This window comes from Nerophis lumbriciformis, linkage group LG36, assembly GCF_033978685.3.
Source record: "Nerophis lumbriciformis linkage group LG36, RoL_Nlum_v2.1, whole genome shotgun sequence".
NCBI classification, from domain to species: domain Eukaryota; kingdom Metazoa; phylum Chordata; class Actinopteri; order Syngnathiformes; family Syngnathidae; genus Nerophis; species Nerophis lumbriciformis.
In genome coordinates, this window is record NC_084583.2 from 26,132,362 (window position 1) to 26,147,846 (window position 15,485).

The window sequence follows — 15,485 nt, forward strand, 5'->3', positions numbered from 1 at the left end:
AAAGTAGATTCCATGAAATGCTCAGTCATTCACAAACAAGGATGGGGCGAGGGTCACCACTTTGTCAACAAATGCGTGAGCAAATTGTTGAACAGTTTAAGAAAAACCTTTCTCAACTAGCTATTGCAGTCCGTAATATCATCAAAGGGTTCAGAGAATCTGGAGAAATCACTGCACGTAAGCAGCTAAGCCCGTGACCTTCCATCCCTCAGGCTGTACTGCATCAACAAGCGACATCAGTGTGTAAAGGATATCACCATATGGGCTCAGAAACACTTCAGAAACCCACTGTCAGTAACTACAGTTGGTCGCTACATCTGTAAGTGCAAGTTAAAACTCTCCTATGCAAGGCGAAAACCGTTTATCAACAACACCCAGAAACGCCGTCGGCTTCACTGGGCCTGAGCTCATCTAAGATGGACTGATACAAAGTGGAAAAGTGTTCTGTGGTCTGACGAGTCCACATTTCAAATTGTTTTGGAAACTGTGGACATCGTGTCCTCCGGACCAAAGAGGAAAAGACCCATCCGGATTGTTCTAGGGTGAAAGTGTAAAAGCAGCATGTGTGATGGTATGGGGGTGTATTAGTGCCCAAGACATGGGTAACTTACACATCTGTGAAGGCACCATTAATGCTGAAAGGTACATACAGCTTTTGGAGCAACATATGTTGCCATCCAAGCAACGTTACCACGGACGCCCCTGCTTATTTCAGCAAGACAATGCCAAGCCACGTGTTACATCAACGTGGCTTCATAGTAAAAGAGTGCGGGTACTAGACTGGCCTGCCTGTAGTCCAGACCTGTCTCCCATTGAAAATGTGTGGCGCATTATGAAGCCTAAAATAGCACAACGGAGACCCCCGGACTGTTGAACAACTTAAGCTGTACATCAAGCAAGAATGGGAAAGAATTCCACCTGAGAAGCTTCAAAAATGTGTCTCCTCAGTTCCCAAACGTTGTTAAAAGGAAAGGCCATGTAACACAGTGGTGAACATGCCCTTTCCCAACTACTTTGGCACGTGTTGCAGCCATGAAATTCTAAGTTAATGATTATTTGCACAAAAAAAATAAAGTTTATGAGTTTGAACATCAAATATGTTGTCTTTGTAGCATATTCAACTGAATATGGCTTGAAAAGGATTTGCAAATCATTGTATTCCGTTTATATTTACATCTAACACAATTTCCCAACTCATATGGAAACGGGGTTTGTATGAAGATGCTGACACATGTGTACGTCTGGCCCTCAGCCCCCTCCATGTCCCTAAAAGAATACTATTGATGTTGTATGAAGATATTGACACATGTGTACATCTGGCCCTCAGACCCCTCCATGTCCCTAAAAGAATACTATTGATGTTGTATGAAGATGCTGACACATGTGTACATCTGGCCCTCAGACCCCTCCATGACGCGGTGGCCAGTGACAACCTGCCCATCGTGTGGCTGCTCCTCAACCACGGTGCTGACCCCACGCTGGCCACCTACTCTGGACACACCCCTGTCAAACTGGCACATAGCTGCAGCATGAAGGCCTTCCTCACAGGTACATGCTCTACTATTACTATTATTACTATTATTATTATTAGTAGACATCAAACTGGCACACAGCGGCAGCATGAAGGCCTTCCTCACAGGTACATGCTCTACTATTATTACTATTATTATTATTATTAGTAGTAGTAGTAGCAACATTTCATCTCTTCAAACGTTAGCTTTTTCCAACGATGTAACTATCATTTTTATGTGTTTAAATCATTAAAAAAAACCTCTCAGCTGGCGTGTTATAATTATTAACATTATTATTAGTAGTATCAACATTTCATCTCTTTTTAATGTTTGCATTATATAACTATAATTCATGTGTATACATCCAGCCTGCATCTCAGCTGTCGCATTATAAGTGAAAATTATTATTATTATTATTATTACCGGTAGTAGTAGTATGAACATTTCATGTCTTTTCAATTTTTGTCATGTTTTATATATATATATATATATATATATATATATATATATATATATATATATATACATACACCTGCATTTCAACTGTTGGGTGAAAACTCTTCCCAATATTATTACTAATATTTTAATTGTAGTATTCCATTTTTTTTAAATGTTGCATAGTTTTTCCCTAATAATATCACTCCACATTTTATACAGTATATTCAAATATTTGAAAAAAGTCTGCGTCTCACTCGTCGTATTATAAGTGACTATTATTATTAGTAGTAGTATTAATAGATTTAATCTATTTTATTAGTATTCTGCGTATTCAAAGAATTAAAAAAAAGGCTGGATCTCAGCTTTTGTGTCAACATCTCAACTTTTTTACTTCTTGCAAATCTTTCCCTATTTTCTAGTTTCTTGATATGTTTAGAAGATTGTGTGGGCCTCCAAAGTCCTCCTGCATGCCTTTTTTGTGTAGCCAAATGACTCCATGCTGTTGTCATGACGACCGTGTGGTCCTGCAGAGTACTTCAGCGAGCTGGAGGGCCGCAGCGAGCGGGACTGGGACTTCTACAGCAGCTCCTTGTTCGGTGAGCCTCATCTCCATCTTCTCCCACAGGAGGAGAAGTCATCTGTTCCAGGGTCAAACTCTTCCTGAGCGCACATTTCATCTCACGTTTGACATCTGCTGAAAATCTAATGAGCAAGTAATGGAGAATGCTCCAAGTGTACATTCTTCTTCCCAAATTCAAATGAAGCCAAACAACATTTATTTCAGTCTCTTTTGAGTTGATTTGAAGAGAAGTTGACCACTTCCTGGTGAATGATGATGAATTGTTAGGACTGAGGAATATTGTCAACTTCATCCAAAGCAGACGTGCAATTTCACACATTTTAGTTGAGCATTAATAGTTCAACAAGTATCAAGCTCCACATTTCATTTCACAAATAGACCTTTTAACATTGTCTTTATTTAATAATTAATAGTTCAACAAGTATCAAGCTCCACATTTCATTTCACAAATAGACCTTTTAACATTGTCTTTATTTAATAATTAATAGTTCAACAAGTATCAAGCTCCACATTTCATTTCACAAATAGACCTTTTAACATTGTCTTTATTTTTGGGAAGAAAAGGATCTTAGTGTAAAATAAAAAGCATGTTGTTTATTATTCAGTGAGATCAAATGAAATTCCATTTATTGGGCATTAAAAACAGTCAATTTAAAGGAAGTAAAAACAAGTTCAATGAAAAAAGATGAAATGATTTCAAACATTTAGTAGTAAGGGTAAAAAAGAATATACATTTCAAACATGTGCAATTAATTAGTCTGAGAAATGTGCGTCTGAATCACTTCTATTTTATAAATAAGCTTTTTGACTTTTCTTCTTTTTTTATTATTATATTCTTCATCCAAAATAAAAATGAAGCAAAATAATGTATATATGAATCTTTAATGAGGAATCATGTGAAATGTTTTGTTGTCGCAAGTGTAAAAAGAAGTTGACCACTATTATCAAGATCCACATTTAATTTGATAATTGTTTTAATTTGAAAAATAGGCCTTTTGACTTTGTGTGACATTTTTTAATCAAATTATTTCAATTTATATGACATTTTTAATATGATCAAATGAAGCAAACCAAATTAGTCAAAAATATATTTTTATTTTGATGAGCTTAAACTTTGTTTTATTTGCATTGATCTGAAGTGAAAACAGTATTTAAGCAAAGATTTTACTTCCTAGTCAATCTTTCATGAGATGTGTCTTAAAAGTGTAAAAAGAAGTGAAGTCTCTGACCTGTTTGTCTTCTTTGACCTCAGAGGACGAGGAGAAGCCCTGCTGGGACTTCCTGTTGTCAGAGGAAACGTCACAAGTGGAAGAATGTTCAGATCAAGACTTTCTGCTCTTTGAATTGTCCTCACAGCCACTCTTGCCCTGTTACCACCTGCAGCTCTCTGTCACACAGGGGTCAGTTAACTTCACTTATCTTAACTTAACTTAACTTAAGTGTTACCACCTGCAGCTCTCTGTCACACAGGGGTCAGTCAACTTCATTTATCTTAACTTAACTTAACTTAAGTGTTACCACCTGCAGCTGTCTGTCACACAGGGGTCAGTCAACTTCACTTATCTTAACTTAACTTAAGTGTTACCACCTGCAGCTGTCTGTCACACAGGGGTCAGTTAACTTATCTTAACTTAACTTAAGTGTTACCACCTGCAGCTGTCTGTCACACAGGGGTCAGTCAACTTCACTTATCTTAACTTAACTTAAGTGTTACCACCTGCAGCTGTCTGTCACACAGGGGTCAGTTAACTTATCTTAACTTAACTTAAGTGTTACCACCTGCAGCTGTCTGTCACACAGGGGTCAGTTAACTTATCTTATCTTAACTTAACTTAAGTGTTACCACCTGCAGCTGTCTGTCACACAGGGGTCAGTCAACTTCACTTATCTTAACTTAACTTAAGTGTTACCACCTGCAGCTGTCTGTCACACAGGGGTCAGTTAACTTCACTTATCTTAACTTAAGTGTTACCACCTGCAGCTCTCTGTCACACAGGGGTCAGTCAACTTATCTTAACTTAACTTAACTTAAGTGTTACCACCTGCAGCTGTCTGTCACACAGGGGTCAGTTAACTTCACTTATCTTAACTTAACTTAAGTGTTACCACCTGCAGCTGTCTGTTACACAGGGGTCAGTCAACTTAACTTATCTTAACTTAACTTAAGTGTTACCACCTGCAGCTGTCTGTCACACAGGGGTCAGTTAACTTCACTTATCTTAACTTAACTTAAGTGTTACCACCTGCAGCTGTCTGTCACACAGGGGTGAGTCAACTTAACTTATCTTATCTTAACTTAAGTGTTACCACCTGCAGCTGTCTGTCACACAGGGGTCAGTCAACTTATCTTATCTTAACTTAACTTAAGTGTTACCACCTGCAGCTGTCTGTCACACAGGGGTCAGTTAACTTCACTTATCTTAACTTAACTTAACTTAAGTGTTACCACCTGCAGCTGTCTGTCACACAGGGGTCAGTCAACTTAACTTATCTTAACTTAAGTGTTACCACCTGCAGCTGTCTGTCACACAGGGGTCAGTTAACTTAACTTATCTTAACTTAACTTAACTTAAGTGTTACCACCTGCAGCTGTCTGTCACACAGGGGTCAGTTAACTTATCTTATCTTAACTTAACTTACGTGTTACCACCTGCAGCTGTCTGTCACACAGGGGTCAGTCAACTTCACTTATCTTAACTTAAGTGTTACCACCTGCAGCTGTCTGTCACACAGGGGTGAGTTAACTTATCTTATCTTAACTTAACTTAAGTGTTACCACCTGCAGCTGTCTGTCACACAGGGGTCAGTTAACTTAACTTATCTTAACTTAACTTAACTTAAGTGTTACCACCTGCAGCTGTCTGTCACACAGGGGTCAGTTAACTTATCTTATCTTAACTTAACTTAAGTGTTACCACCTGCAGCTGTCTGTCACACAGGGGTCAGTCAACTTCACTTATCTTAACTTAAGTGTTACCACCTGCAGCTGTCTGTCACACAGGGGTGAGTTATCTTATCTTAACTTAACTTAACTTAAGTGTTACCACCTGCAGCTGTCTGTCACACAGGGGTCAGTTAACTTAACTTAACTTAACTTAAGTGTTACCACCTGCAGCTGTCTGTCACACAGGGGTCAGTTAACTTATCTTAACTTAACTTAAGTGTTACCACCTGCAGCTGTCTGTCACACAGGGGTCAGTCAACTTCACTTATCTTAACTTAACTTAAGTGTTACCACCTGCAGCTGTCTGTCACACAGGGGTCAGTTAACTTATCTTAACTTAACTTAAGTGTTACCACCTGCAGCTGTCTGTCACACAGGGGTCAGTTAACTTATCTTATCTTAACTTAACTTAAGTGTTACCACCTGCAGCTGTCTGTCACACAGGGGTCAGTCAACTTCACTTATCTTAACTTAACTTAAGTGTTACCACCTGCAGCTGTCTGTCACACAGGGGTCAGTTAACTTCACTTATCTTAACTTAAGTGTTACCACCTGCAGCTCTCTGTCACACAGGGGTCAGTCAACTTATCTTAACTTAACTTAACTTAAGTGTTACCACCTGCAGCTGTCTGTCACACAGGGGTCAGTTAACTTCACTTATCTTAACTTAACTTAAGTGTTACCACCTGCAGCTGTCTGTTACACAGGGGTCAGTCAACTTAACTTATCTTAACTTAACTTAAGTGTTACCACCTGCAGCTGTCTGTCACACAGGGGTCAGTTAACTTCACTTATCTTAACTTAACTTAAGTGTTACCACCTGCAGCTGTCTGTCACACAGGGGTGAGTCAACTTAACTTATCTTATCTTAACTTAAGTGTTACCACCTGCAGCTGTCTGTCACACAGGGGTCAGTCAACTTATCTTATCTTAACTTAACTTAAGTGTTACCACCTGCAGCTGTCTGTCACACAGGGGTCAGTTAACTTCACTTATCTTAACTTAACTTAACTTAAGTGTTACCACCTGCAGCTGTCTGTCACACAGGGGTCAGTCAACTTAACTTATCTTAACTTAAGTGTTACCACCTGCAGCTGTCTGTCACACAGGGGTGAGTCAACTTAACTTATCTTATCTTAACTTAAGTGTTACCACCTGCAGCTGTCTGTCACACCGGGGTCAGTCAACTTATCTTATCTTAACTTAAGTGTTACCACCTGCAGCTGTCTGTCACACAGGGGTCAGTTAACTTCACTTATCTTAACTTAACTTAACTTAAGTGTTACCACCTGCAGCTGTCTGTCACACAGGGGTGAGTCAACTTATCTTATCTTAACTTAACTTAAGTGTTACCACCTGCAGCTGTCTGTCACACAGGGGTGAGTCAACTTATCTTATCTTAACTTAACTTAAGTGTTACCACCTGCAGCTGTCTGTCACACAGGGGTGAGTCAACTTAACTTATCTTAACTTAACTTAAGTGTTACCACCTGCAGCTGTCTGTCACACAGGGGTGAGTCAACTTATCTTATCTTAACTTAACTTAAGTGTTACCACCTGCAGCTGTCTGTCACACAGGGGTGAGTCAACTTATCTTATCTTAACTTAAGTGTTACCACCTGCAGCTGTCTGTCACACAGGGGTGAGTCAACTTATCTTATCTTATCTTAACTTAACTTAAGTGTTACCACCTGCAGCTGTCTGTCACACAGGGGTGAGTCAACTTAACTTAACTTAAGTGTTACCACCTGCAGCTGTCTGTCACACAGGGGTGGGTCAACTTAACTTATCTTAACTTAACTTAAGTGTTACCACCTGCAGCTGTCTGTCACACAGGGGTGAGTCAACTTATCTTATCTTAACTTAAGTGTTACCACCTGCAGCTGTCTGTCACACAGGGGTGAGTCAACTTATCTTATCTTAACTTAACTTAAGTGTTACCACCTGCAGCTGTCTGTCACACAGGGGTGAGTCAACTTAACTTATCTTAACTTAACTTAAGTGTTACCACCTGCAGCTGTCTGTCACACAGGGGTGAGTCAACTTAACTTATCTTAACTTAAGTGTTACCACCCGCAGCTGTCTGTCACACAGGGGTGAGTTAACTTAACTTATCTTAACTTAAGTAAAGTGTTACCACCTGCAGCTGTCTGTCACCCAGGGGTGAGTTTAGTTAAGTTAAGTTAAGTGTTAGTACCTGCAGGGGTGAGTGAGCACAAGGCTTGAAAGTTAAGTTAAGTTAAGTGTCAAACTTGTGTGCTCCACAGCTTCTGTAATTGGTTCCTGCTGTCCGACGTCCTGACGCGCCTCAAGATGTCGCCGCCCACCTTCAGGGCTCGCCACCCTCACCTGGAGGTGGGCGCTCTGCCGCGTGGCGAGCTGCTCCGCCAGGTGTTGCTCAGCCAGGTGGGCGGGCCTTTGGATTTGCATTCAGAGGAGGAGGAGGAGGAGGAGGAGGAGGAGGCGGGGCTTGTGGAGCTGCTGCGTTGCGTGCCAGAAGTCCAGAGACTGTTGGGCTCCTCCATTCACATACTCCAGGACCAGGACCAGGACCAGGACCAGGACCAGGACCAGGACCAGGCCCAGGACCAGGAGCGGCGAGGTCGGTAGCCCTCACATCATGAACTTTGAGGGAAAAAAACACTCCGTCCTTTGCAAGGGGAAGGGGCGGAGCTTCACGCCTGACCTCAGACATCAGGGTGATTTGTTGTTTTACACTTCCTGCTTCCTCATAACTCCGCCCCCTTCATCACGGATGGACCTCCCCTTTCAGACGCTTTGCTTGAAGAGCGGACTTCTTTCTTTAATAGTCCTTAATATATTTGTCTATGCCATACGCCCATATATGGACATGTCACTTCCTCTGCCCCCTGCTGTGAGATGAGTATTTCAAGCAAGCTCAAGTACAGTTTTATTGTACTGGTGCTACAAGTTTTGTGTTGACAATCAACTTTTGCTTTGGAATCACACAAAAAAAAGATATTTAAGGTGTAAAGAGAAGTGTTGTGGCAGGACTGAGGAGAGACTTTTTATTTGATTCTTTTTATAAGAAATCAAGAATAAAGCATGATTGTCAATCATATTTTTCATGACTTCTATTTGCAGCAAATAAACAAATATTCATATTTATACACAATGTGCAATATAATATGTATGATACATATCAAATATATCATTTATATTAATATATGTACTGTATATACATTTATTGAATAATAATAATGATCATATTTCATTTTAGAAAGACCTTTTGACACCGCCAGTCATGTTTTGGTTTGTCCCTCTAAATGAAAAGTTAAAACCTCTAAAAAAGATTGAATGTATTTAATATTTGACTTCTATCTAACGGCAGGGCTGGAAATAATAACCAACATTTTATTAGCAGTTTTCCTATTTAGAATTGTCTCATGAGAGGATTTCATGAAGATGATTATTGAAAGCCATGGAGAGGAATTGAAGAATCCAACAAGCGGTAGGAAATGGATGGATGGATGGATGGAATATTATTTACATCTTGCATGACTTCATTCTGTCCACTAGAGGGAGCCAACGACATTCCTACTACTGCGAGTCCTTGTCAGCGTTACACAGCACACACACATAGATCGTCAAAAGTTACACAGACACACACAAAGATCGTCAATAGTTACACAAACACACACATAGATCGTCTATAGTTACACAGACACACACATAGATCGTCAATAGTTACACAAACACACACATAGATCGTCAATAGTTACACAAACACACACAAAGATCGTCAATAGTTACAAATACACACACAGATTGTCAATAGTTACACAAACACACATCGATCGTCAATAATTACGCACACACACGCAGCTATTCCAAAAAATACTTGTCCAAGATACTCTATAACAGAAGTGCTCTGCTGTTATTGGGAAATATACTGCAAAAACACTGGTCAAAGATCCTCTATATGACAGAAGTGCTCTGCTGTTTTTCAGCAGTTATTCTAAAAATGTTAGTCAAAGATCCTCTATATAACAGACATCATCTGCTGTTTTTGGGGACATACTGCAAAACCGCAAGTCAAAGATTCTCTATTTGACACGAGTGCTGTGCAGTTTTTAATCAGCTATTTAAAAAAAATGCTTGTCAACTATCCTTAATAATTATGACACAAGTCCTCTAAGGTTTTTGAGAACGCAAAACCACTAGTCAAAGGTCCTCTATACGACAGAAGTGCTTAGCTGTTTTTAAGCAGTTATTGCACACACAAAAACAATGCTTGTCAAAGATCCTTTATATGACAGAAGTCCTATGCGTTTTTTGGAAATGTACTGTTAAACCGCTTGTCAAAGATCCTCTATATGACAAAGGTGTTCTGCAGTTTTTAAGCAGCTATTCTACAGTAAAAAATGATTGTCAAAGATCCTCTTCATGATAGAGGTCCTCTGCATTTATGGGGAACATACTGCAAAACCACAAGTCAAAGATCCTCTATATGACACGAGTGCTCTGCTGTTTTTAAGCAGCTATTCAAAAAAATGTTTGTCAAAGATCCTCTATAGGAAATAAGTCCTCTGCTGTTTTTGAGAACATACTGCAAAATCTGCTAGTCAAAGATCATTTGTATGACAAAAAAGGTCTGCTATTTTTAAGCAGCTATTCTACAAAAAAAAGTTGTCAAAGATCTAAATGACAGAAGTCCTCTGCGGTTTTTTTAAACATACTGCTAAACCGCTAGTCAAAGATCCTCTATACGAGGGAACCGCTCTGCTGTTTTTAAGAACCCACTGAACCCCCCCAGTCAAAGATCTTCTATATGACAGGCATGCTCTGCTGTGTTTAGGATTCTGAGAACACCCGAGCCCAAGATCCAAAGAAAGATGGCATAGCTAATCAAAGATCATCTATTGGCAACAGCGTAACACTATTTGTCAGGGCGGTGTGAAAGTGTGACGCTGAGATGTTTGAGTGCACTAAACGGGCGTGACATACCCGTCGAGGCCCCCCTGTGTACAGATGCCTCCTCCTCGCACTGTACGCCACAAGCCCCGCCCCCTGGCAAGGTTACTAAAGTTCACTGCAACACATGTCAGCTGGTCTGGCGTGTTGGCTCTGCAGCCTGGAACTCAAGTCCAGCTTGCATCAGACCGGCCCCGCCCAGTCAGCGAGCCCCCGCCGGGCCCCCGCGCTCATTGGTGGGCCGGCCAGACGCCATTGGCTGAAAAGGAGGGCAAGTCTGCACCGGAGCGGCATGCGGGGACACGCAGAGAGTTGTCCTCCTCTCATGATGAAGACTCCATATTGGACACCAGGAAAACAAAAAAAAATATTTGTCCATGAAAAAGTCAAAAGTTGGACACCAGGAAGACAAAAAAAACAGTATTTGTCCATGAAAAAGTCAAATATTGGACACCAAGAAGAACACAAAACAATATTTGACCATGAAAAAGTCCAAAGTTGGACACCAGGAAGACAAAAAAAATATTTGTCCATGAAAAAGTCAAATATTGGACACCAGGAAGACAACAAAACAAAATATTTGTCCATGAAAAAGTCAAATATTGGACACCAAGAAGACAACAAAACAATATCTGTCCATGAAAATGTTAAATATTGGACACCAGGAAGACAACAAAAACAATGTGTCCATGAAAAGTTAAATATTGGATACCAGGAAGACAAGAAAACAATATTTGTCCATGACAAATCAAATATTGGACACCAAGAAGACAACAAAACAATATTTGTCCATGAAAAAGTCAAATATTGGACACCAGGAAGACAACAAAAACAATATCTGCCCATTAAAAAGTCAAATATTGGACACCAGGAAGACAACAAAACAATATTTGTCCATGAAAAAGTCAAATATTGGACACCAGGAAGACAAAACAAAATATTTGTCCATGAAAAAGTCAAATATTGGACACCAAGAAGACAAAAAGACAATATTTGTCCATGAAAAAGTCAAAAATTGGACACCAGGAAGACAAAACTAAATATTTGTCCATGAAAAAGTCAAAAATTAGACACCAAGAAGACAACAAAACAATATTTGTCCATGAAAAAGTCAAATATTGGACACCAGGAAGACAACAAAAACAATATTTGTCCATGAAAAAGTCAAATATTGGACACCAGGAAGACAAAACAATATTTGTCCATGAAAAAGTCAAAAATTGGACACCAAGAAGACAACAAAACAATATTTGTCCATGAAAAAGTCAAATATTGGATACCAGGAAGACAACAAAAACAATATTTGTCCATGAAAAAGTCAAATATTGAACACCAAGAAGACAACAAAACAATATCTGTCCATGAAAATGTTAAATATTGGACACCAGGAAGACAACAAAAACAATGTGTCCATGAAAAAGTTAAATATTGGACACCAGGAAGACAACAAAACAATATTTGTCCATGACAAATCAAAAATTGGACACCAAGAAGAAGACAAAACAATATTTGTCCATGAAAAAGTCAAATATTGGACACCAGGAAGACAACAAAACAATATTTGTCCATGAAAAAGTCAAAAATTGGACACCAAGAAGACAACAAAACAATATTTGTCCATGAAAAAGTCAAAAATTGGACACCAGGAAGACTAAACAATAATTGTCCATGAAAAAGTCAAAAATTGGACACCAAGAAGACAACAAAACAATATTTGTCCATGAAAAAGTCAAATATTGGATACCAGGAAGACAACAAAACAATATCTGTCCATGAAAATGTTAAATATTGGACACCAGGAAGACAACAAAAACAATGTGTCCATGAAAAAGTCAAATATTGGACACCAGGAAGACAAGAAAACAATATTTGTCCATGACAAATCAAAAATTGGACACCAAAAAGACAACAAAACAATATTTGTCCATGAAAAAGTCAAATATTGGACACCAGGAAGACAACAAAACAATATTTGTCCATGAAAAAGTCAAAAATTGGACACCAAGAAGACAACAAAACAATATTTGTCCATGAAAAAGTCAAAAATTGGACACCAGGAAGACAAAACAATAATTGTCCATGAAAAAGTCAAAAATTGGACACCAAGAAGACAACAAAACAATATTTGTCCATGAAAAAGTCAAAAATTGGACACCAAGAAGACAACAAAACAATATTTGTCCATGAAAAAGTCAAAAATTGGACACCAGGAAGACAAAACAATAATTGTCCATGAAAAAGTCAAAAAATTGGACACCAAGAAGACAACAAAACAATATTTGTCCATGACAAATCAAAAATTGGACACCAAGAAGACAACAAAACAATATTTGTCCATGAAAAAGTCAAATATTGGACACCAGGAAGACAACAAAACAATATTTGTCCATGAAAAAGTCAAAAATTGGACACCAAGAAGACAACAAAACAATATTTGTCCATGAAAAAGTCAAAAATTGGACACCAGGAAGACAAAACAATAATTGTCCATGAAAAAGTCAAAAATTGGACACCAAGAAGACAACAAAACAATATTTGTCCATGAAAAAGTCAAATATTGGATACCAGGAAGACAACAAAAACAATATCTGTCCATGAAAAAGTCAAATATTGGACACCAAGAAGACAACAAAACAATATCTGTCCATGAAAATGTTAAATATTGGACACCAGGAAGACAACAAAAACAATGTGTCCATGAAAAAGTCAAATATTGGACACCAGGAAGACAAGAAAACAATATTTGTCCATGACAAATCAAAAATTGGACACCAAGAAGACAACAAAACAATATTTGTCCATGAAAAAGTCAAATATTGGACACCAAGAAGACAACAAAACAATATTTGTCCATGAAAAAGTCAAATATTGGACACCAGGAAGACAACAAAAACAATATCTGCCCATTAAAAAGTCAAATATTGGACACCAGGAAGACAACAAAACAATATTTGTCCATGAAAAAGTCAAATATTGGACACCAGGAAGACAAAACAAAATATTTGTCCATGAAAAAGTCAAATATTGGACACCAAGAAGACAAAAAGACAATATTTGTCCATGAAAAAGTCAAAAATTGGACACCAGGAAGACAAAACTAAATATTTGTCCATGAAAAAGTCAAAAATTGGACACCAAGAAGACAACAAAACAATATTTGTCCATGAAAAAGTCAAATATTGGACACCAGGAAGACAACAAAAACAATATTTGTCCATGAAAAAGTCAAATATTGGACACCAGGAAGACAAAACAATATTTGTCCATGAAAAAGTCAAAAATTGGACACCAAGAAGACAACAAAACAATATTTGTCCATGAAAAAGTCAAATATTGGATACCAGGAAGACAACAAAAACAATATTTGTCCATGAAAAAGTCAAATATTGAACACCAAGAAGACAACAAAACAATATCTGTCCATGAAAATGTTAAATATTGGACACCAGGAAGACAACAAAAACAATGTGTCCATGAAAAAGTTAAATATTGGACACCAGGAAGACAACAAAACAATATTTGTCCATGACAAATCAAAAATTGGACACCAAGAAGAAGACAAAACAATATTTGTCCATGAAAAAGTCAAATATTGGACACCAGGAAGACAACAAAACAATATTTGTCCATGAAAAAGTCAAAAATTGGACACCAAGAAGACAACAAAACAATATTTGTCCATGAAAAAGTCAAAAATTGGACACCAGGAAGACAAAACAATAATTGTCCATGAAAAAGTCAAAAATTGGACACCAAGAAGACAACAAAACAATATTTGTCCATGAAAAAGTCAAATATTGGATACCAGGAAGACAACAAAAACAATATCTGTCCATGAAAAAGTCAAATATTGGACACCAAGAAGACAACAAAACAATATCTGTCCATGAAAATGTTAAATATTGGACACCAGGAAGACAACAAAAACAATGTGTCCATGAAAAAGTCAAATATTGGACACCAGGAAGACAAGAAAACAATATTTGTCCATGACAAATCAAAAATTGGACACCAAGAAGACAACAAAACAATATTTGTCCATGAAAAAGTCAAATATTGGACACCAGGAAGACAACAAAACAATATTTGTCCATGAAAAAGTCAAAAATTGGACACCAAGAAGACAACAAAACAATATTTGTCCATGAAAAAGTCAAAAATTGGACACCAGGAAGACAAAACAATAATTGTCCATGAAAAAGTCAAAAATTGGACACCAAGAAGACAACAAAACAATATTTGTCCATGAAAAAGTCAAATATTGGATACCAGGAAGACAACAAAAACAATATCTGTCCATGAAAAAGTCAAATATTGGACACCAAGAAGACAACAAAACAATATCTGTCCATGAAAATGTTAAATATTGGACACCAGGAAGACAACAAAAACAATGTGTCCATGAAAAAGTCAAATATTGGACACCAGGAAGACAAGAAAACAATATTTGTCCATGACAAATCAAAAATTGGACACCAAGAAGACAACAAAACAATATTTGTCCATGAAAAAGTCAAATATTGGACACCAGGAAGACAACAAAAACAATATCTGCCCATGAAAAAGTCAAATATTGGACACCAAGAAGACAACAAAACAATATCTGTCCATGAAAATGTTAAATATTGGACACCAGGAAGACAACAAAAACAATGTGTCCATGAAAAAGTCAAATATTGGACACCAGGAAGACAAGAAAACAATATTTGTCCATGACAAATCAAAAATTGGACACCAAGAAGACAACAAAACAATATTTGTCCATGAAAAAGTCAAATATTGGACACCAGGAAGACAACAAAAACAATATCTGCCCATGAAAAAGTCAAATATTGGACACCAAGAAGACAACAAAACAATATCTGTCCATGAAAATGTTAAATATTGGACACCAGGAAGACAACAAAAACAATGTGTCCATGAAAAAGTCAAATATTGGACACCAGGAAGACAAGAAAACAATATTTGTCCATGACAAATCAAAAATTGGACACCAAGAAGACAACAAAACAATATTTGTCCATGAAAAAGTCAAATATTGGACACCAGGAAGACAACAAAACAATATTTGTCCATG

General features: G+C 37.9%; 1 protein-coding gene across 4 annotated transcripts in view; it reads left to right on the forward strand.

Moving 5' to 3' along the window:
• bcorl1 (BCL6 corepressor-like 1) overlaps positions 1-8,572 on the forward strand; it is a 38,015-nt gene extending 29,443 nt beyond the window's left edge. For 3 of the 4 annotated variants that reach the window (XM_061930182.1, XM_061930183.1, XM_061930181.1), the window contains 4 exons: positions 1,403-1,548; positions 2,480-2,545; positions 3,782-3,929; positions 7,741-8,572. In XM_061930182.1, coding sequence (XP_061786166.1) covers positions 1,403-1,548; positions 2,480-2,545; positions 3,782-3,929; positions 7,741-8,083 — 703 coding nt within the window. In that variant the 3' untranslated portion in view covers positions 8,084-8,572. Of the gene's footprint in view, positions 1-1,402; positions 1,640-2,368; positions 2,546-3,781; positions 3,930-7,740 lie in introns of those variants that run through there. The other variant, XM_061930184.1, reaches the window with a different exon arrangement.
• Positions 8,573-15,485: the final 6,913 nt, after the last annotated feature.